Below are 24,573 nucleotides of genomic sequence, written 5' to 3' on the forward strand. Positions count from 1 at the left end.
AGCAGTGATCTCTGTCATGTCACCAGGCAGAATGGGAAAATGCCTTGTTTACATAGGCATCTCCCCATTCTGCAGCTCTGTCACACGATCGCCAGGACACCAGCAGACATCGGGTCCTGCGGGCACGGCCATGCATTACGCAACAGGCGCGCACTAGCTTCGCCCATTAAAAGGGATGTACAGGTAAGCCCATTTGCCCACCGGTGCCATTGCACCGCCATTGCACCGCCAGTGCTGCGGTCGCCAAGTGGTTAAAGTAGAACTGCTGCCAGTTTTTTTTTGTTTGTTTTTTGGATAGAGTAATGGTAGGGGGTTATAACCCCTGACAGGTATTTTCTCAATCTGTGTCCTGTTTGGGAGATTTCACTTCCAGTCCAATAGCTGCAACAGGAAAATAGATCCCTCCAAATGTGAGGGAATCCCTGGTTGTCACCAGAACTAGTGTCTACATTGGAAGATTCTCCTCTATTCCTGTTCTGGTGACCACTCAAAATTTGTGATTTTCTTTCACTTTTGGTGTTAATGGTCACCAGAACAAATAGAGAGGGTGACTCTCCGTAATGGTGCGATAAAACTGAACGATCAAACCAGGGGCGTACCTAGAGCATTTGGCACCCGGGGCGGATCGTATATCTGCCCCCCCCCCCCACCATAAAATGTAAAAACACCCACTGTGTCCCCTGCATACCTCTGCATCCTTCAATATCTTTTTGTCACTACTGTGTACCCCCCCTCTCCACAACTGCACCTCTGGACCCCTTTAAATTACACAGCACCCTGCACCTCTGGACCCCTTTACATTACACAGGACTTTGCACCTAAGGACCTCTTTACATTACACAGCAGCCTGCACCTCTGGACCCCTTTACATTACACAGCTCTTGTACCTCTGGACACCTTTACATAACATAGCACCCTGAACCTCCTGACCCCTTTACATTACACAGCGCCCTGCACCTCTAGACCCCTTTACATTACACAGGACCTTGCACCTAAGGACCTCTTTACATTACACAGCAGCCTGCACCTCTGGACCCCTTTACATTACACAGCAGCCTTCACCTCTGGACCCCTTTACATTACACAGCTCTTGTACCTCTGGACCCCTTTACATAACATAGCACCCTGAACCTCCTGACCCCTTTACATTACACAGCGCCCTGCACCTCTAGACCCCTTTACATTACACAGGACCTTGCACCTAAGGACTTCTTTACATTACACAGCAGCCTGCACCTCTGGACCCCTTTACATTACACAGCAGCCTGCACCTCTAGACCCCTTTACATTACACAGCTCTTGTACCTCTGGACCCCTTTACATAACATAGCATCCTGAACCTCCTGACCCCTTTACATTACACAGCCCTTGTACCTATGGATCCCTTTACATAACACAGCACCCTGAACCTCTGGACCCCTTTACATTACACAGCCCTTGTACCTCTGGACCCCTTTACATTACACAGCACCCTGCACCTCTGCACCCCTTTACATTACACAGCCCCTCACAGCTCTGGACCCTCTGCATGTTACACAGACCCCCTACAGTGCAGACCCCCTCCCTACCATACAGACCCCCATCTACAGTGTAGACCCCCCTACAGTACAGAATCCTCCCCTACAGTGCAGACCCTCCTACAGTACAGACCCCTCCACCCTATAGCCCGACCCCCCCCCCCTTACAGTGTAGACCCTCCTACAGTACAGACCCCTCCCCCTACAGTGCAGACCCCCCTACAGTACAGACTCCCCTACAGTACAGAATCCTCACCTACAGTACAGACCCCCCTACAGTGCTGAATCTTCCCCTACAGTACAGACCCCCCCTACAGTGCAGGACCCCTCCTACAGTGCAGGACCCCCCTACAGTGCAGACCCTCTACAGTGCAGACCCCCTACAGTGCAGGACCCCCCCTACAGTGCAGGACCCCTTCTACAGTGCAGGACCCCTTCTACAGTGCAGGACCCCCCTACAGTGCAGACCCTCTACAGTGCAGAGCCCCTACAGTGCAGGACCCCCTACAGTGCAGGACCCCCCTACAGTGCAGACCCCCCTACAGTGCAGGACCCACCACAGTAAAGAACCCCCCTACAGTGCACAGCCTCCCCTAAGGACCCATAGTGTACCTCGAGCCCAAGGCAGCGGCATTGCAGGGGGGAGGTGCGAGCAGCACCCGAGTGGAGTGTCACCTGTCGGCTCAGTGATCCGGGACCCGCCCCCCCACTTAGTACGCCACTGGATCAAACAACAAGATCATTGAAACGGAAACCAAGGGAGCAAGACAAAAATGGTATGATCGAGCAATGGGGGACAGGTAGTGATGGTTTCACTTGACTCAAGTTGATCAGTTCTGGCAAGAAACAATTGATTGCACAGGTTCGATCAGTGACATTCTTTCGAGCCCTTGTGAATCAGTTACAATAAATCTAAATGTACAGGTGCAATAATTTTTTCTGCTACAACTAATGAACTTGGGTCAATTGAAACCACCTGTCACTCATCGCTTGGCCATGCCTCTTTTTTTCTGGCTCGATTAGTGTCTGATTCGATCGTTTTGTTGAGTTTGATGTTGATTGTTCCGTTGTACCATGTATGACCACCATGGGGACACAGATAGAAATACGAACCTGACAGGTGTTACATAGTTACATAGATAGTCAGGTCGAAAAAAGACACAAGTCCATCTAGTTCAACCACAAAAAAAATATATATATATATATTAAATAAATATCATACCAGCCCATATACCCACAGTTGATCCAGAGGAAGGCGAAAAACCCCAGCAGAGCATGATCCAATTTGCTAAAGCAGGGGAAAAAAATTCCTTCCTGATCCCCCGAGAGGCAATTGGATTTTCCCCAGATCAACTTTACCTATAAATGTTAGTACCCAGTTATATTATGTACACTTAGGAAATAATCCAGGCCTTTCTCAAAGCAATCCACTGAGCTGGCCATAACCACCTCTGCAGGGAGTCTATTCCACATTTTCACAGCTCTTACTTACTGTGAAGAAACCTTTCCGTATTTGGAGATAAAATCTCTTTTCCTCTAGACGTAAAGAGTGCCCCCTTGTCCTCTTTGTTGACTGTAAAGTGAATAACTCGACACGAGTTTCCTATATGGACCCCTTATATATTTCTACATGTTGATCATATCCCCCTTAATCTCCTCTTATCAAGAGTGAATAAATTCAGTTCCTCTAATCGTTCCTCCATGCCTCTTATCAGTTTGGTTGCCCTTCTCTGCACTTTCTCCAGTTCCCCGATATCCTTTTTGAGAACTGGTGCCCAAAACTGAACTGCATATTCCAGATGAGGTCTTACTAATGATTTGAACTGGGGCAAAATTATATCTCTCTCTCTGGAGTACATACCTCTCTTAATACAGGAAAGGACTTTGCTTGCTTTGGAAACCGCAGCTTGGCATTGCATGCTATTATTGAGCTAATGATCTACCAAAACCCCCAGATCCTTCTCCACTATGGATTCCCCCAGTTGTACTCCCCCTAGCATGTATGATGCATGCATATTCTTAGCCCCCAAGTGCATAACTTTACATTTCTCAACATTAAACCTCATCTGCCACATAGTCGCCCAATTAGACAGTGCATTGAGGTCGGCTTGTAAATTGGAGACATCCTGTAAGGACGTTATTCCACTGCATAGCTTGGTGTCATCTGTAAAACACGGAAATATTACTTTTGATCCCAGACCCAATATCATTTATAAAGATAATAAAAATGAGAAATACTAAGCCGCGCTTAACTTGTACAAACAACTAATTGTGCAAAAATTGAAATAAATGGTAAACAAAGTTTAGCAACCATATATAGATTAGTGTATACCTATAACGTGCGTAATGTAAAACACAAATGAATTAATAACTAAAACCATGAAGCTTATCCTTACAATATAATATATTATACTATATCAACATAGGGCTGAGTGGTACGCTATACATCACCTCGTGTTTGTGACGGTTTCCAGGAGAACGGGTCTGTCCGTGTGCGTCCGGCTGGCGCAACGGACTTAAGGCTTACTTTCTTCTACACATTTGTAAGTGCATTTTTACTTTTTTATCTTTAGTAATAAAGGGTTTTACACTATTTGGAGTTTTATTTTCCCTTTATGGTTCTGATGTCCCCGCTTTTGAGTCCCTTTTTGGACCTTTGAAGAAGACGTCCAGGAGTAAGTTTTCTTCCCAACCCCCACTGGAGTGGTGGAACCAGGAGGACACTGAGGACCCCCCCTTTGGCTGGAAGTTGCATCCATTCTTATAAGTCTCGTGTGACCCTCTGTAGTGGGGGGTCATGTCTTTCTGGTAAGCGGCAAATTTTATCGCATGTTGGTGGTGGATCGAGCACTTTTTTCCCATTGGACCCAGTAGCGGATCTTTTATGAGTATTGTGGCTTATTTTTACACTGGGTGTCTTTGTCCCCTCCTTTTTTCCTATGTTGATATAGGTCTATATAATGGAAGTTTATATTGTAAGGGATAAGCTTCATGGTTTTAGTTATTAATTCATTTGTGTTTTACATTACGCACATTATAGGTATACACTAATCTATATATGGTTGCTAAACTTTGTTTACCATTTATTTCAATTTTTGCACAATTAGTTGTTTGTACAAGTTAAGCGCGGCTTAGTATTTCTCATTTTTGTTTTTCCTGTATTTATGTGACACAATGAAGCCGCAGCTAAACGTTTATCCTTAAGAGTATCACACAAGAGTTTATATATCTTATACCTTTTTTGTTTCACCTTAGCACAGTTTTTTTCTTTCTTTTTTTCTCCAAAGATATTAAAAAGCAAGGGTCCCAGCACTGAACCTTGGGGTACACCACTCATAACCTTAGACCATTCAGAGTAAGAATCATTAACCGCTAGTCTCTGAATTCTGTCTTTTAGCCAGTTTTCTATCCATTTACAAACTGATATTTCCAAACCTGTAGACTTTACCTTACACATGAGCCGTGTGTGGGGAACTGTATCGAACGCAATCCAAATATATCACGTCCACCGCCACCCCTCTGTCCAAGGTTTTACTTACCTCCTCATAAAAAGAAATCAGGTTTGTCTGACAACTTCTGTCTTTCATGAATCCATGCTGTCTGTTGCTCAAAATATTTTTTTCCTGAAAGTACCCGTCTATGTGGTCTTTTATTAATCCCTCCAGTATCTTCCCAACTATAGAAGTTAAACGAACAGGTCTATAATTACTTGGTAAAGACTTTGTTCCCTTTTAAAATATAGGCACCACATTGACCCTGCACCAATCCAGTGGTACTATTCCTGTCATTAAGTCCTGATCCTGAGTCCCTAAAAATTAGATACAATGGCTTTGAAATTACAGAGCTTAATTCTTTTAGGATCCATGGGTGGATGCCATCAGGTCCAGGTGCTTTATCCACCTTTATTCTGTCCAAATATTTCTGGACCATATCACTTTTGAGCCATTGTGGATTTGGGGCTGAGTCACTACCACCCCCATTATGGATATGCGCTCCCCCATGCTCTTTTGTATACACAGAGCTAAAGAAAGTATTTAATAAGTTGCAATCGCTCTCCTCTCCATCCAGAACTAAAAATAAGTTTTGCCTTTAATTAGACTTTATGCTCTTGCTGCCTATGTAACAAATATGTGTGGTGGCAAAGAGGGTGGGCTTTAACACTCACACATATGGGTCCATTGGTGGCAGAGCTTTCTGTGCTGGGAGAGTGCTCACTGCACCCTCTCAGCACAGTGACTGCGCTGTCAAAGACAGCTCTTGGTCCATATTAACAATTAGGAGTTGGCAGGATCAGGAGATGGCAGGATCAAATTCTGACCATGTGTCCACCGTGACGGCCAATCACAGTGGTCACATGATCAGCCGAACCTTGGGGCCACTGGCCGTACAGATCCTATGCCGCTCGTTTGGCTGTACTTCTCCTGTGGAGCACAGGAGTGCAGTTCATTCTGCACTCCTGTGACCTGTTTTCAGCAGACGGAGGGCTGAAGGCTGCTGTCGGCTAATGTCACAGAGCTGATCCAGGCTCAGGGAAGATCACGATAATGAAGTCGGGATCCATCCACATGCCTGGACCAGCACCCAGCTCAGCCTTTCAGCCGCTGAGAACCTGAGCTGACCACTTCCGCCCCATCCAGTGAGTGCGGGGGGGGGGGCAGAGCATACAGTGGCAACTGACAGTCACCAGCTCTCTGCTCAGAGAGCCCTGAGAACCGAGTGATCAGCGGTGTTTGATTGCTCAGTTCTCAGTGTTTGAACCAGCAGGGGACAGATGCAGCATCCACCTGGGTAAGTATGATTCAGAAAAAAAAATCCATACTTCTCTTTTAATGACAGGTATGCATGGGCTACTTAGGGCTGTGGTAAGGATGATAGGATCCCATAGAAGAAAACATTAAAGTGGATAGTCCATCAAGATAGTCCATCCATTGATTTTATATATATATATATATATATATATATATATATATATATATATATATATAATCAATTTAAGAATTGGTAATACACTTGTTTTATTTTTTCTCTAGATGTGCTCCTTTTTTTTTTCTTCCTTCTCCTTCACTTGTGTTTCAATTCCTCTGAAAATGAAAATGTTGGATATGTGATGACAAAAACTACTGATAAGAACCTAGAAAGCTGCTCAAAATAGGCCTTCGTACCAAAACTAGTCTGAACTGACCAGATACTGCTGAATTTAATTTTTTTGCCAGTCAATAATAAATATGAATAAAGAATAAATAATTACATCTTCATTTAAATTATAGAAAATACATAGAAATTGTGAAGTCTTTATAGATCCCACACGTGAATAGCATCCTCAGTATAACCACCAGTATGCAGACACTATGCACTTACCAGACTTAATTGACCCCTATTACAGGGAGTCAAATTGCACATATGAGAAAATCCAAAATGCCATACATGAGACAACAGGAATGAACTCAAACCTCTGCTGTCATCCATTCAATATATAGATATATCTACATATATATATAGATAGCGTATTCAAAGTTCCAGCATTGCCATCCATATAGAGAGGGAGAGGAAAGAACACCCTCGTGATGCAGTATTTCAAATCATTTATTTAAAAAAGAAGGTTGTATTGCGCTTACATCAAAGAAGACAGGGATCAGCATGTATTGTAACGGTATCGCTAGTTTGCACTCCACCTGCATTCCAGCTGACCAGTAATGACGTATCTTAAACACCAATGCTACTTCGTCAGCCTATGTCTGACGAGGGAGGATGTCAGACGCAGGCTGATGAAACAGCGTTGGGTGGTGTTTGAGATACGTAATTTCTGGTCAGCTGGAATGCAGGTGGAGAGCAAACCGGCTATTCCTATACAATACATGCTAATCCCTGTCTTCTTTGATGTAAGCGCAATACAACCTTCTTTTTTATGTAGCACTAACCCCCGAAGGAGCTGCTGAATTTTTCGGGGCTTACCGATCACCTCCTCCTGCTCGCACTCATCCTTGTCTAGGGGTTCCTAGGGTTGACAACCCAGTAACTGTAGAGAACGACACTTGAATTCCTTGTCAGGATTTTTATTTTGCATAAAATGGTTAAACAAACTCAGTCTCTAAGTTGGGAATAGAGGGTATCAGGGTAGAGTTTAGCTCAAGTGCCTGGAACTGCTGACTTCAATAACAGTCTCTCTCTATGTACACAATCCAGGGAACAGCCGCTTGCAACTGGACTCTTTAACTGTTGGATAAAACCTAAAAGCCCCGTACACACGAGAGGACTTATGTCCGACAGACTTCCGAAGGAGTTCCGTCGGAGTTCTGCCGGAGTTCCGACGGAGTTCTGACGGACTTTTCGGCGGAGCGGACTTGGCCACACACAATCACACTAAACTCCGACGGATTCGAACGTGATGACGTACGACTGGACTCGAATAAGGAAGTTCATAGCCAGTAGCCAATAGCTGCCCTAGCGTCGGTTTTAGTCCGTCGGAATAGCATACACACGATCGAATAGTCTGATGGACTCAGTCCGTCCGACTTTGGATGTTGAAAAGTCCGCTCGTGTGTACGGGGCTTAAGTTTTGGGTTTAGCAACCAATAGGTAATTCTAGCTTTTCAAAGTCTCTCACACAGACTTGGTTGGTAACGTAGTTACAACTGGAAAGGTAGAAGTAGAAACTTTTCTTACTGTAGCAGAATCTTTCAGCCGGACTGGAGATACTGTAAGAATTGTGGATTCAGTCAATGTCCATGGCAGCTCAGCTTTCAGGCTCTTACCGAGCAGCCAGACTTGTGCATGGCTCTCCTACTGAAGAGTCCTCCTCTGGTCGCATGTAGAGTTGCTGGGCTTCTCCAAAACCCGAGACGCACCAGAACACCTTAGAATCCTCCTTCCAGTTACTGTGCCTTGAACTAGCCAGTTCTGAGGCTCCGAAACGGATGGATCCGCACCCCAGGCCATGAGGGCCCCTGGGGGCTGGTCAGGAGGACCAGGACCACGGAGTCAGCAACAACTTCTGGACCGGAACCCAGAACCACATGACTTTGGCACCTTAAGTACCCCTTCCCGGATTATGCAACGAGACAAACACGCCCACTGATTGGTTCCAAGATAGAAATTGGTACCCAATGCGTCCAACCAGACCGCGTTCTATAGCCTCCCACAGGTGTACAACCCCACCTATGACTAGGCAGAACTTCTACACAGCCCAGCCAAACTGATGCCAAAGTACAATTTAGCACAATTAGTCCCAAAACTCATTACAGTTTTGGGCAAAAAGTAAATTTAAACATATAGCGCATACTCGTTAGGAGTACAGGCGCTACATTTAAATAAATTATTTTAAATACTGCACCATGGGAGTGTTCTTTCCTCTCCCTCGCTATACTGAGACAATACTGGAGCTTTTAACATGATAGATAGATATATTATATGGATGACAGCAGCGGTTTGAATTCATTCCTGTGACCTCACGTATGACATGTTGGATTTTCCCATATGCGTAATTTGACTCTCTGTAATAGGGATCAGCTAAGTCTGGGGAGTGCATTGTGTGTCTGAATGCTGGTGGAGAAAAAACTTTCCTATACTGAGGACGTGTGGGATCTATACATGGACTTCACAATTTTTATGTATTTTCTATCATTTAAATGAAGAAGTATTTATCCACTATGGTGAGATGTATTTTATGATCTAAGAGCGCAGTCCCAATACTTTTGGCAATATAGTGTGTGTGTGTGTGTACATACCTATGCGGAAATAACTTTTTGAGCTATACTTAAGCACAGATTTAGCATGAAACACGTTAGTTGGTTATGCTGTTCCTTTGTATTGTGGAGTTGTTATTATGAAGAATGCAACAACACAGGTGATTTTAACCACTTCAATACTGGACACTTAAACACCTTCCTGCCCAGACCAATTTTGAGCTTTCAGCGCTGTCGCACTTTGAATGACAATTGCGCGGTCATGCTACACTGTACCAAAATTTTTATAATTTTTTGCCCACAAATAGAGCTTTCTTTTGGTACTGTTCGATCACCTCTACGGTTTTTATTTCTTGTTAAACAAATAAAAAAAGACCAAAAATTTTGAAAAACTATGTTTTTTTTGTTTGTTTCAAAACTTTGTAAATAAGTACGTTTTCTCCTTCACTGATGGGCACTGATAAGGCGCCACTGATTGGCATGGATAGGCGGCACAGATGGGCATGGATCTGCACTGATAGGTGGCATGGATGGGCAAGGATAGGCGGCATGGATGGGCACGGATAGGTGGCATTGTATTGTAGTGATGGATGCCAATCAGTGATGCCCATTGTCCGTTGGAGACTCTTTACCGAGATCATAGTTGCGGGGTGTCAGACGGACACACCGCAACAACGATCGCTGCGATGCGCGCCCCAAAATCCTGAGGACGTCATATGACGCCCAGTCAGGATTTTGAAACCACTTTGCAACCGTCATTTGCCTATAGGGCGGGCAGCAAGTGGTTAATTGAATCTGAGGCCAACCAGAATCTTGCTTACACCATTAACTCTGCCAAAATGTGCTAATATGCGTATCATGGCATAAACTTGCAGGGGCCCATTTTAAAAGTATTTTTTTTTTATTTAAGCTTACTACGTCTTTATTATAGCTATACATTTATACATAAAAGAAAGATTTCACCAGGATTTCGTTTGTTTGTGGATTGTTGTACTAGTTAATGAAGTGTATGATGTACTATAGTCGGTTCACACTGCTGCGATGTGGGAACCATGTGAATCCACTGCGGGTTGCCGCATCACATGTTCCCCGGCGGCAGTTCACACTGCCCTATGCGAACTGCTGAGAGTGTCAGGTAAAGGTTAAAGACACCCCCAAATCAGTTCCCATATCGCAGTGCGATCTGTAAACTCGGACTCTGCGGAGGACAAAAAAAAGGGTCCTGTGCGAGTTTGATGCAAATTCAGCCATACAATCTTTATGGCTAAAATCCCATCGCATGTGATTTTCACTGCAGCGCGGTGCGAATCACATCCGATCTCTGACATCGCACCAATGTGAACCGGGCCTAATGGGGAATCACCTAACATGGAACAAATTGTGGCTGTAAAGGAGATCTGTGATTAGGGATGAGCTCGGTGTTCGTTTCGAATGCATGTTCGGCTCGAACACAGGCTGTGCGCCTGTTCAGGGAATTCAGAACTTTGTGGGCCGTTCGCACCATATTCGTGTGGCGCGAACGGCCCACAATGCACTACGCCATCGCAGTGCATTGCTGGCTCATGATTGGCCAAGCATGCTTGGCCATTCACAGTGTCGGCAGCAAGGAGAGCCATAATTGTAGCTCAATTATAGTTCTAACAATTATAATTATAACAGTTGACAATTATAGCTCAGGGGGTTTAGTACACGCCCCACATTATATAAGGCCGCCAACAATCAGACAATTTTTTAGTCTGCAGCCCCAAGGTTTGATCGGTTCCAGCAACCAGTGCCTAAGGCCCAATTTTTCAGGGGCATGTAATTTAAATTTTTGATGCAATGCTTTGCAGCAGGGCTCATTCCTGCGCTCCAACTAGAGTATCTGGGAGAGGTTGCAGTGTCGAGGCACCAGCACCAGTGCCTAAGGCCCAGTTTTTCAGCCCCTGTTTAACCACTTGACCACTGGGCACTTAAACATCCTTAATAACCAGACCAATTTTCAGCTTTCGGTGCTCTCACATTTTGAATGACAATTACTCAGTCATGCAACACTGTACCCATATGAAATTTTTGTCCTTTTTTTCACACAAATAGAGCTTTCTTTTGGTGGTATTTAATCACCGCTGGGTTTTTTATTTTTTGTGCTATAAAAGAAAAAAGACCAAAAATTCTGTAAAAAAAATGAATTTTTCTTTGTTTCTGTTATAAAATTCAGCAGATTAGTAATTTTTCTTCATAAATGTTGCCCAAAATTTATACTACTACATGTCTTTGGTAAAAATAAGTACAAATTGGTGGATATTATTTGGTCTTTCTGAAAGTTATAGAGTCCTCAAGCTATGGTGCCAATATCTGAAAATTGATCACACCTGAAGGACCGATGACCTATTTCAATTCTTGGGACCCTAACATGCCATAAAAGTACAAATGCCCCCCAAATGACCCCTTTTTGGAAAGAAGACATTCCAAGGTATTTAGTAAGAGGCATGATAAGTTTTTTGAAGTTGTCATTTTTTTCCCACAATTCTTTGCAAAATCAAGATTTTTTTTTCCTTTTTTCACAAAATTGTCATAATATCAGTTTATTTCTCACACACGGTCACGGATGCTCTCGAGTGCGTGCCCCAGGGGGACGCGCGAGAGCGGAATTCTGGGAGGACGTCATATGATGGCCTCTCAGAGTTAAGCAACCGCCCTGTAGCCATCATTCGGCTATGGGGCAGTTGTTAACATATGCATGTAATTACAATTCTTGATATAATATTTCACAGCAGGGCCCGTTCCTGTGCCCACCCAGAGTAACTGTGAGGACTTACAGTGTTGTGGCACCAGCACCACCACCACAACCACCAAAGGCCCATTTTTTCTACCACTGTTCAACAATGGCATGTAATTACAATTCTTGATATAATAGTTCACAGCAGGGCACTCCAGCGCCCAAGAGTCACTTTGAGGGCTTACAGTGTTAACTTGTGGCAACATCAACACCTTAGGGCTACATTTCTGCAGAGCATATAGGGCAGGCCCCTACTTTCAAACATCCAACTAACAAACGTCTCCTACTTGCAAACGGAAGGAGACAACAGGAAGTGAGATGAAAAAAGACGGACGGCCAAAAAAATTATACAGGGGTGATAACCCTTCCCTACGTTTTCCAAAAAGGTTAAAAATAGATTTTTTGACTGGAGCTACACTTTAAAAATGTACCAGTTCAAAATTACAAACAGATTCTACTTAACACAACAAACCTACACAGTCCCTGTCTTGTTTGCACCACCTGTATACTGCTGTTCTGAGTATATAGGGCCTGGGGGCCCCACGCCTTTACTTTCTTTTAATTTGGGTACGGGGTTCCCCTTAATATCTGCACAAGACCCAAATGGGGCTGGTAATGGGCAGGGGAGGCTACCCATGCCATTTTCTTAATGATTTTCATCCGTATTGCCGGAACCAGACATTACATTAAAACTGCAAGCAGTTTTAAATGACTTTTTTTTCCGTTAAATGTCATTTTGTGCAGGGACTGTTCTAAACACGGGAAACACGTGGCACTTCACAGGCATACTACAGACACCCCCCAGACACGATATTTAAAAGGAATATTTCACTTTTTTTTTCACTTTAATCATCATTAAAATCAGTTCTCCCGAAAAACGGCCATTTAAAAAAAAAAATTTGCATTGACCCATGTCCCCTGGGGCAGGAGCCGGGTCCCCAAACCCTTTTTAGGACAATATCTTGCATATTAGCCTTTAAAATTAGCACTTTTGATTTTGAACGTTCGAGTCCCATAAACTTTAATGGGGTTCTAAAGTTCGTATGAATTTTAGGTCCGTTCGAAGGTTCTGGTGCAAACCGAACCGGGGGGTGTTCGGCTCATCCCTATTTGTGATCACAATTTGTTCATGAATTCCAACTTTAAATAGCACAGCTATAAAGACAAAGTCTTCTGTACCATGACTTTTATATGGTAGCGGTAGTCAGTTATTTAATGAACTGTGACAATGTCAGGTAAATCATTCAGTATCTGCTGGAATAATCATATGACAACAGTGACAGGTTGACTTGTTTATCACTAATCAGGGCAAATGCAAAAATGCCTGAACATCATTCCATGCATGAGTGAGAAATCTGAGTCATCGTTCCAACATCTCATGTTTGTAAATATCTGATTGGACGGATGCCAAGCAGTTACGGTATCTCTACACTCCAGGAAGAAGTGAAATGCTATGGCAGAAAACAAATCTTTCTTTCCCTGTCAGTGGAATTCAAAAAATGATCAGGTGCCGGTGGAAAGGCACTAATGGCAAGAGATCACATCTCCGCCTTGAGCTTTTTCTATCTAATGTATGCCTCGCTCTCTATAATATAATAATAAAAAAATTAAAAATATAGCTAAATCTCAAGCGGTATTAATCCCAAAAACAAACATATTACAGCTTACAAATTCGTAATGTGATGGCTGCATTTGTTTTCTTTTTTAGGCTTTTTTCTATTTTCATCTGGTGATGCAGCCAGCAAGTCTATTTTTCACAAGCTCTCCGGCAGAATGTATCCATTTACCTGGATGAGACAAACCACTTAACACTGGCATGGCTGATTAAAGTTATAATAGTGTCTCACTATTACAGGAGGTGTTACTGGCCAGATCACCAGGTGAAAAAAGCCAAAGAAAACAATTGATGCAGCCACCACATCGGATGATTGGTAAGCTGCAATATACAGTGGGGACTAATCAGATAGAAACCTCTTGACCATGTCTGCATGCATTACATATTGTGTTTTATTTACCGGATTTATGGTTTTCATCAATAAAGCAGTTGTACCTAATAAAGTGGCGTCGGCTTTCTAACACTCCAATGCCTCAATTCATTACATGGTCATTCTCTGATCCGAACAAATAAACATTTTTTTTTTCATTCTAACATATTGGTGCCTTGACCTCCTACAGTGCTGATACCCCTCCCAAATATGGTATGTACACCACTCTAGTAATTATGTACATTTTAGAAATGTTTTTGACTAAGGGCTGTGGCGTAAGCTATTCATTACTTGAAGTAACTGGCCCACGTGATCAGACATTCATAGAAACTGTAGCGTAGCACTTTTATTGTAATATGGTCCAGTTTGTGCAAAACCACATGAAACTTGTCTTACAGCATTGTTCATTTAGTGCAGGGATCTCCAAACTACGGCCCTCCAGCTGTTGCGGAACTACATGTCCCATGAGGCATTGTAAAACGTCAACATTCACAGCATGACTAGGCATGATGGGAATTGTAGTTCCTGAACAACTGGAGGGCCATAGTTTGGAGACCCCTGATTTAGTGCACACAAAATGCACCAATATTTACACCAGAACACAGATATATTTCCCTTTGTAAATTCCCCAGAATTGGAGGATTGGCAAGTTAAACTGATAAGGCTAGTTGGAGGATTGGCAAGTTAAACTGATAAAGTCCTTATAGGATACCCCTTGATGATTTGAGCCTTAGTTTATTAACCAAAGGAGTGTATTATATCAAGTTATTTTCGTACATAAAACACATTTAAAAAATGAAAAATATAAATAAAAATAAATCTCTATACAATTTTTTAATATTGCCAATTCCTATCCCAGTATGGCACACTGGAGATACAAGTCTTATTCAAAACATTCAACGTTTTCTTCTTCTTCTTTTCTTGACTGGAACTTCTGCAAGAAAGAGAAAAAGCATAATAAATAAATCCAGAAATTACAAAACAGGCAAACACGATCGTTGTAAATTTCTCAATTACTCTTCACAATATCAGCCAGGGTCTGACTAAGATTTCACGAATCCTTCCCTCCCCACAATTTATTTTGCGCACACAAACTTATTACCCAGTTATTGGTAAAATATAAAAGATGCGGTTGCAATAAGTAAACAGATGACAAACATGTCAAGCCTTACCATTTTGCATGCCTGTGAAACAGCAATAAACTTCAGTGACCAAAACTGTCCATAGGCAAAGCTTTAACCACTACCCACTAGGCACTTAAACCCCCTTCCTAACCAGGCCAATTTTCAGCTTTCGGTGCTCTCACATTTTGAATGACAATTACTCAGTCATGCAACACTGTACCCATATGAAATGTTTGCCCCTTTTTTTCACACAAATAGAGCAGTAAATATTGTAAAAACTGCATGTTTCTTTGTTTCTGTTAGGCCCCTTTCAGATGCGCTCGCTCAGCGGGGATCGCTCCATTGTCCCTGCTGAGCTGACGGCGGACAGGGTGGTCTCCGCACACTGTGCAGGGACCACCCTGTCAGCTTTCCGCTCTCCTCTATGGGGATCGGATGAGCTCCGACCGTCTGTCCGTGTTCATCCGATCCGCTCTGCAGACGGATAGAAAAATAGGATTTTCCTCCGTCTGCAGAATCGGACAGTTGCGGAGGCGGACAATAGCGGGAGTCTGCGGATGTTCATCCACAGACACCCGCTATCCCATAGGGATGCATGTATGTCCGTATTTCATCCGCAAATGCTGTCCGCATGTGTGAAAGGGGCCTTATAGAATTTTGCAAAATTTGTATTTTTTTCTTTAATTTTGGCCAAAGGCTATACTGCTACATATCTTTGTTAAAAATAACCCAAATAAGTATATATTATTTGGTCTTTGTGAAAGTTATAGACCCTACAAGCTATGGAACCAATCATTGAAAATTGATCACACCTGATGTACTGATGGCCTACCTCATTTCTTGAGACCTTAACAAGCCAGGACGGTACAAATACCCCCCAAATGACACCTTTTTGGAAAGTAGACATTCCAAGGTATGTAGTAAGAGGCATGGTGAGTTTTTTGAAGTTGTCATTTTTTCCCTCAATTCTTTGCAATATATAACATTTTGGGGGTTTTTTCCACAAAAAAGGTGTACTAAGTCGGCGTACCAGGGCTGCCGAGGCCAATCTGGGGCAATCATCATTACTGGAATCCGCTCAGTCTCCACTCTGCGGAGCAGACGTGGTAGTAGCTTTAGAGGAGGAAAGGCGTTGATTAGTCAATACTGACCCCACGGAGCCACCAGCGCATCTAACGCATCTGCCCAAGGATCTCTTGTTCTGGATACGAATCTCGGCACCTTCCGATAGAGATGGGAAGCCAGGAGATCCACGTCTCGTGTGCCCCATCGCAGGCACAGTAGCCTGAACACCTCCGGATGCAACGCCCATTCTCCTGGGTCCAGCATCTGGCGACTTAGGTAGTCCGCCTGCCAGTTTTCCACTCGCAGGATGTAAACGGCCAACAAGGCCGGTACGTGTCGCTCTGCCCACTGAAGGATGTGAGCGACCTCCTGTGCTGCAGCCGAGCTTCTTGCTCCTCCTTGATGGTTGACATATGTCACCGCCGTGGCGTTGTCTGACTGGATCCTGATCGGACGCCCTCAAAGTCTCATCGACCATGTGGAGAGACATAGCCGGGACCTCAGCCACCAGAGCAGGGAGTTCCTGACTGACTGGCTCACCCGAATCTGCCGATCCAGGGATAACGAAGATTTGTCCTATTTTGTCAAGATCTCCTTCTGCAAGACTCTGGTGTGAAACTGGGGGTATGGTACCGCCTCAAAAAGGAGGCCACCATGAGACCCAGGACTTGCATGCAGAAGCGCAGCGATGACCACCTGCGGTTCAGCAATCGTTTTACCACGGGTCTGAGAGTTTGCAGCTTATCTGAAGGGAGAAACACCTTCGTTTCCATAGAGTCCAGCAGTAAGCCTAGGTACTCCGAGTGCTGAGTTGGTATGAGCACCGACTTCTTTAGGTTCAACAGCCACCCAAATTCCTGCAGGGTTTGCATGGTGATCTCCACATCCTCCTTTAATTCTGAGGCGGAAGATGCTCTCAGGAGGAGATTGTCTAGGTAACCTATGATCGCGATCCCACGTTGTCGCAACAACACCAAAATTGGAGCCAATACCTTGGTAAGGACTCAGGGTGCTGATGCCAAGCCAAAGGGGAGAGCCACAAACTGGTATTGGGCTTTCCCAAATGCGAATCACAGAAACCTCTGATGCCGGAGGCATATGGGTATGTGCAGGTACGCATCCTGGATGTCCAAAGATGCCAGGGAGTCCCCTTGATGGAGTGCAGCAACTACTGAGCGAACTGATTCCATTTTGAACCTCTGTACTTTTACAAAGCAATTAAGGGCTTGTAGGTCCAAGATTGGACATACCCCTTCCTTTTTGAGGACTACAAACAGATTGGAGTAGAACCCCTGGAACCTTTCCGACTGGGCGGAAGACAGAATCACCCCGCAGCTTAGCAGGTCCCTTAACGCCCCCATTAGGGCCTCCCGGCGAGCCAGGAGTAAGGGTATGCTGGAAGGGAAGAGTCTGTTTGGTGGCCAAGAGAGGAACTCTATCTTTTAGCCAGAGAAAATCAGTTTCCAGACCCATTGGTCGGACAGCCGAGAGGCCCACCGGGCTGCAAAGCCCGACGGCGACCCTCCACTCATGTGATGGGCGGGGGCAAACCTTCATACAATAGCACTTTTGCTCGCAGGCTTGCGGTTCCAGGGACGCTGGAACCCGGACGGACGAAAAAGCCTCTTTGGAGCGGAAAATGAGGGCCCTTGGCTGTGGCTTGGCTCCTTAGTCTTCCTGCCCTGTTGGAGCAAGGTACTCTTCCCACCTGTGACATTCTTAATAATGTCATCCAACGAGGCTCCAAGAGCCGCTCGCCAAGGAAGGGTAGATCAGTCAAGGCTTTTTTAGATGCCTGGTCCACAGACCAGCATTTTAGCCAATCAGGCGCCTCAGCACCGCTGCTGACACTAAAGCCCTGGATAGCAGGGGAAGCGTATCCAGGGCCGTGTCACAAACATACTTAAGGCCGTGCACTAACTGGGCTGCTAGTTCCACGCAGACGGGAGTAGTCTGCTGCTTCCCCAATTCACGGTGCAAACGTTTTGCCCATTCAGCGACACAAGTGCTGTGGCCAGTACTGGTCGTATTGCGGACCCCACAACCGTAAACAAGGAACGGGCCACTGCCTCGGCCTTCCTGTCAGCAGGGTCCTTAAATGCCGGAGTCCCCTCTACCGGAATCACCACCCTGATGAGTTCTGTGCCATTCAGCTACAAGTGCATGTGTCCTGTGTCAGCTCCCAGGTCTCCTGAGTGAGAAACTGCACTGTTCTGAGCAGCAGGGACCAGTGCTGAGCATAAAAACCTCGTTGGACTACAACAAAATGGGTGCCGGGTGCCCTGTATAAGGGACATAATCACAGAGAAAATGGCTGCCGAGCTACAGTAAAATGGCCCGGCCATGAGGCAGAAATGGCCGACAAACAACTGCAGCATCCCCCACAGGGGGGAAGGAAGATAGGGTCAGGGAGAGAAGAGAGGGACCCCCGAATCGACCTCCCAGGGAATGCCCAGCTGCTCCATACCGCCAAGGCAGGGAGAGCTGTACTTACCATCCGGACAAGCTGGGGACATCCTATCACAGACCCACTCTCCGATCAGTATGGGGTGGCTGCTGGCCACAGCACACTGTGACAAAGACATCAGTAGTCCGGTCATATGTGTGCCCCGGAGCGTTGCGCTCACCGGCCACCCCTGGAGCCTGAGGGGCATGTCGTGGCCGACCCAGCGCGTAGCTAGGGTCTGCAAACGCTTGATGGCCAGGCTGGGGAGACTACAAGTATAAGCATATCCAGCCTGTCACCCAGCCGGCTATTGATAGTAGATCACAGGATCCAAAAATCTTGTGCAAAAGGCAAACTTCTGCAAAATAATCCCAGGACCGATGGTCCCGCAGGGTTCTTAGGTCCATCTCTTTCACTAGGCAGAAAAAACTGAGTTGCAGAAAGCAGGCTGAGGGGATGTTACTGGAGGGACCGCCCCCTGTGCGGAACTGTAAAGTTCTTTTTTTTCACATGTATAACATGTTCTGCTAGTCCTCTCCTGAAGGTGGCCTAACAACCCTATGGTCAAGATTAATGGAGCTGTGTCAGTCAGTGAACGAAAGAGAAAGCATTGAACAGATGTTCGTTGATCTCCCTCCATTCCACCTGCCATGCTGGTTTCAGGCCCACAGGCAGGACAGCAGAGCCAAGTATACATTACGTGGGCAGTCGGACAGGGGAAAGTTACCTTCAGCAGGGTGCAGAAGTGATCAATCGGCTTTATAGCTACCTGAATAATTTTTCCCTGTCAGCCCATCCCTGGCTGAATAAATTCCCTGTCTGCCAGTCGCCATTATAAATGGGGCTGGTAGATAAGTGGTTAATCCTAGGGCTCATGTATTTTTTTTTTCAGGTGGAACTCTGCTTTAAGCTGAGGTCCTCACATAAAAAAGGGACAGGAAAAATCACAATGATAGAGTTTGCAATTTCTCCTTAAGTTTTACATTTTGAGACTAGAACATCTGTAGAAACATACATTTATTAAGGTTTGTATTGTCACCTTATCGCCAGCTGCCCATATCTTTGAGTGTTCACTTGCTTTGCTGTACATCTGTAGAAATGTGCCAATTTCAATGCTACAGTTATGATTTAAATGGGTCTATTTTATGCACCCTGGTAGGAATGATGTATGTGATCTGTACCATTCTAGCTCTAACTGAAACTTCAGTACTAAAGCATTCATCAAGTGCACCTAGAAGTTTAGGAATATCAAAAGCACACAGATTAAAGTAAAAAAACAAACAATCAAAATCAAATCTCTAACACACCCCTCCCAACCTGTGCTAGTCTATTCTTTTGAGCTAGTACTTACCTGTTCCACTGCTCCCCCCACAGCTTAGATCTCAACCGCCACCTCATACAAAGTTACTTGCCATTGTCACCTAGTGTCGGTGTTAATTACACAGTGAACAGCAAACCTCTTATCCCAGCACTGGGGTCTGGTAATTGCCACTTCATACATCAAGTGTTGCAGGCCACCCATTTACCATAAACATTGGGCTCCATTACCTGCACACAGTGGTGGCAGCCATTAAAATAGGATTTTTTTGTACTCACCATAAAATCCTTTTCTCTGTAATTCCCAGACCGACACAGCTCCTCTCTTTGCCATTGGGTTGTTATGCCCTATTACTAGGAGATACTAGGCATTAGTTGTAATACAACACTCAGAACTCTTAGATCCGCTCAGGGGGCGGTCCCTTGGGCAACAACCCTCCACCCTGCCATGCAGCCATCAGTAGGTCAACAAGCAGTATAATGTAAATATAAAAAGGAGGGGCGGGTGCTGTGTCAGTCAGTGAATTACAGAGAAAAGGATTTTACGGGGAGTATAAAAAATCCTATTTTCTCTTATATTCACGACCGACACAGCTCCTCTCATAGCCATTGGGACGTCCCCAAGCAGTGCCATACGAGCGGTGGGAAAACAGCATAAAAACTTCATCCACCGTGGCAAGTGGGAACTAGTGAAACTTTACCCACAAAAAACACAACAGTGCGTGGAGAAACCTACCACCAAACCAAGGTACCCTCAACAGGAGTGACTACCCACAACTGCACCAAAAAACTGCGGAATTGAATGCAACAGCACATTAACTTAACGGTACTGTGTTTTTAACGAAAAACCAGGAAAGGGAATATAATGCATGTTTAAATACTATACGACCGCCTGAAAAACTTTGCGGCCAAAACAGGCATCAGCTGATGCACTGACGTCTACCTTGTAGAACTTGGTAAATGTGTGGACAGACGACCAGGTCGCCGCTTTACAAACCTGAGTGACAGACGCTTGGTGTCGGAAGGCCCAAGACGTTCTGATCACCCTTGTGGAGTGGGCCATGACCGGAAAGGGGGGCACCTGTCCCGTAACCAGATAGAATAGTCAGCCAGGCCAGAGTTCAATAACCAGATCGGGGGAATTAGCCAGGCCAGAAGTCAGGGATCCAAGTAGAGCAACAACAAGCAGGATAAGGAGCCAGAAGGGATGTCAGCAAGCCTGTCTTTAAACATAACTGCTGGAGATGGTTTCTTGTGATGTGAACAAGGCGAAGGCATAGGTGAAGTGAGCTGGACAGCTTTAAGTAGGCAGGTCAGACGAGCATGATCAGGAACAGCTGGCAACTGTGGAGAGAGATGAGAGCTGGTAATTAGCCAACAGCTGAGCAGCCAGCCCAGAGAAGGAAGGGCTAAGCCAGCCCTGACAGATCCACCTGGAAATGGTGGCCGACGAGACCGCCATGCCTTTCTTGGGACCAGCCATCGAAACAAACAGTAAGTCTGACTTCCGAAAGGGAGCATTGGCAGACAAATACACCTTTAGAGCCCAAATCACGTCCAGATCGTGAAGGGCCACCTCCTTAGGGTGCTTCAGCTTAGGACACAGAGATGGTAATACAATGTCCTCATTAATATGAAAAGCCGAGACCACTTTAGTAGAAAAGACAGTTGCAGCCGCAACACCACCTTATCCTTGACCAGATAGGGCGACTTGCAAGACAAGGTCGCCAGTTCCGATACCCTCCTGGCCGATGTTATGGCCACTAGAAAGACCACCTTCTGGGAAAGAGTCAACAAGGGAATTTCCTTGATATTTTCAAACAGCGGTTTTTGAAGCTCTGATAACACCAGGTTTAAATCCAATGGGGGTAACGGTGGATGCACCGGAGGGACTACATGTCGTACCCCCTGAACGAAGGTACTCAATAATGAGTGAGATGCCAGGGGTCTGAAAAAAGACAGCAAAGGCTGAAATTTGCCCCTTAATGGTGCTTAAGGCCAATTTCTGGTCTACTCCTTGCTGAAGAAACAGCAGGATCCTGGATATAGAAAAAGAGCGCGGTTGCCATCCTTTCTCACACATGGAGATGCAGGCCTTCCAGGTACGATGGTATATCTTCCGGGAAGAAGATTTTCGTGCTCAACATAGTTGGGATCACTGAGTCCGACAGACCCCAGTTCCTCAACAGCTGGATCTCAATAGCCATGCCATTAAAGCCAGCGATGGTAAAGCAGGATGGAGAATCGGACCTTGAGATAGAAGGTCCTCTCGCAACGGCAGTCACCAGGGAGCACCAGGTCTGCGTATCAAGGACGCTGAGGCCAATCTGGAGCAACCAGTATTACTGGGATCCCCTCAGCTTCCACCCTGCAAAGCAGGCGTGGTAACAGTTTCAGTGGAGGAAAGACGTAGATCAGCTGGTACTGATCCCACGGAGCCACCAGCGCGTCTGACACGTCTGCCCACGGATCTCTTGTCCTGGACACGAGTCTTCACACTTTCCGATTGAGACGGGAGGCCAAAAGATCCACATCTGGTGTGCCCCACCTCAGGCACAGTAACCTGAATATCTCCGGATGCAACGCCCATTCTCCTGGATCAAGCATCTGGTGACTCAGATAGTCCGCCTGGCAGTTTTCCACTTCGGGGATGTAAATGGCCGACAGGGCCGGTACGCGTCGCTCTGTCCACTGAAGTATGTGAGCAACCTCCCATGCAGTGGCTGAGCATCTTGTTCCCCCCTTGGTGACTGCCGTATGCCACAGCCGTGGTATTGTCTGACTGGATCCTGATCGGATGCCCCTGAATTTTTATCGACCATGTGGAGAGGCATACCCTGATCGCTCTCAATTGGAGCAGAGTGATCGGCAAATTGGATTCTTCCATTGACCAGAGGCCCTGAGCCGACTGAACCCCCATCACTCCACCCCAGCCGGATAGGCTGGCATCCATTGAGATCACTGTCCACTTCAGAGGCAGGAACGATTTCCCGGACTGAATCACTGGGAACCTCAGCCACCAGATCAGTAGAGGCGATTCAGTTCGCATTGTGCGCTATATAAGTATTTCATTCATTCAGTGAGTCTCTGACTAACTGGCTCACCTGGATCTTTCGATCCAGGGACAACTGAGATTTGTCCCATTTTGTCAAAATCTCCTTCTGCAGGCTTCAATAAAATAGCCACCCAGCGTCCAGTACAAAGACATAAAAAACACAGGGAAAATGGCCGAGAGAGCACAGGAGCACATGCTGCCGATAGAGAACACTGAAAAATGTGTCCAGGCTTCAAGAAAATGGCTGCCAGCGTTCTGAATAGGAGATGACTAGGAAAATGGCCGCTGAAGCCTAGGAGAGCATGCTGCCCTTGCCCACACATAAAATGGCCGCCTAAGCAGCTCCATGAGGTACAGGGAGAAAACGATGGCAATGAACACAGCGCTGTACAGGACATCAGCAAAACCTCACAGACACCTTCCAGAGACATGAAGAACAGGACCCAGGACACCTCTAGCCAGCGCAGCCCCCCTCCCCCCCAGATGAGTGCCCCTGCATAGACACACACTCACCACTCAGCAGCCACATGCAGCATCCCCCCAGAGGGGGGGAGGTAAAATAGGGACAGAGGAGAGAAGAGAGGGAGCTAAGGGATCCCCGAATCAACCTCCCAGGGAATGCCCAGCTGCTCAGCCCCGCCGAGGCAGGGAGAGCTGTACTTACCAGTCCTGAAGAGCTGGGAGACATTCCATCACAGACCCACTCACTGATCAGTACAGGGTGGCTGCTGGCCCGGCATACTGTGACGCAGACATCAGTAGCCCAGTCATGTGTATGCCTTGGAGCATAAAAGCTCACCGGCCACCTCTGGAGCTGAAGTTTCGTTGTGGCCAGCGGAGCGCGTAGCTGCGGCCTGCACACGCTCGATGGCTGGAATGGGGAGACTACAAGGATAAGGGTATCCAGCCTGTAACCCAGCCAGCTGTTGATAGTAGATCACAGGATCATTCATCAAAGTCACACTTCTGCATAAAAAAGCATGTACCAATGGGCCCGCAGGTTCCTAGGTCCTTCTCCTTCACTAGGCAAAATAAAACTGATGACTGCATGGCAGGGTGGAGGGTTGTTGCCCAAGGGACCGCCCCCTGGGCGGAACTAAGAGTTCTGAGTGTTGTATTACAACTAATGCCTAGTATCTCCTAGTAATGGGCATAACAACCCAATGGCTAAGAGAGGAGCTGTGTCGGCCGGTGAATATAAGAGAAAATATGTTTAGAAACAGTGGCATGCTTAGAACATTTTAGGGATTTTTTTGTATTCTAACAGGTTTAAGACATCTGTGTAATTTATACAGTATATGGTACCAACTTACCAGACAAAAAATACATTACTGACACACAGAACACAATCCTTCTATGATAAATAAATAGTCAGATAATGCCCCCACCTTCAGTGCTGGAAGATGAATCCTCTTCGGAAATCACTGGCATCTTTACAGAAGACTTCCTTTTTATCAAAGAAAGGTAAGCTGCAATGAAAAGATCAATAGTAATCAGGTTTACAATTCAGTTATGCAGAACTGCAGTTTTCAATGTCCTTTGAGGCCGATATTTCTTTAGGCTCACTCACAAATACCATTCCATTAGGGCGATGTGTAATGGTGTCAAATTTATTTTGAAGCAT

The 24,573-nt window shown here is 45.5% G+C and overlaps 1 protein-coding gene across 1 annotated transcript in view; it reads right to left on the reverse strand.

Annotated features, from left to right (window-relative positions):
- Positions 1-14,262: 14,262 nt before the first annotated feature.
- SNAPC1 (small nuclear RNA activating complex polypeptide 1) overlaps positions 14,263-24,573 on the reverse strand; it is a 66,357-nt gene continuing 56,046 nt past the window's right edge. Inside the window, exons 10-11 of the mRNA XM_077464373.1 lie at positions 24,338-24,418; positions 14,263-14,876 (exon numbers count right to left, since the gene is read on the reverse strand). Coding sequence (XP_077320499.1) covers positions 14,839-14,876; positions 24,338-24,418 — 119 coding nt within the window. The 3' untranslated portion in view covers positions 14,263-14,838. The remainder of the gene's footprint in view (positions 14,877-24,337; positions 24,419-24,573) is intronic.

Source organism: Lithobates pipiens, unplaced genomic scaffold (genome assembly GCF_037356315.1).
Source record: "Lithobates pipiens isolate NorthernLeopardFrog02 unplaced genomic scaffold, aLitPip1_a1.2 Scaffold_30, whole genome shotgun sequence".
NCBI classification, from domain to species: domain Eukaryota; kingdom Metazoa; phylum Chordata; class Amphibia; order Anura; family Ranidae; genus Lithobates; species Lithobates pipiens.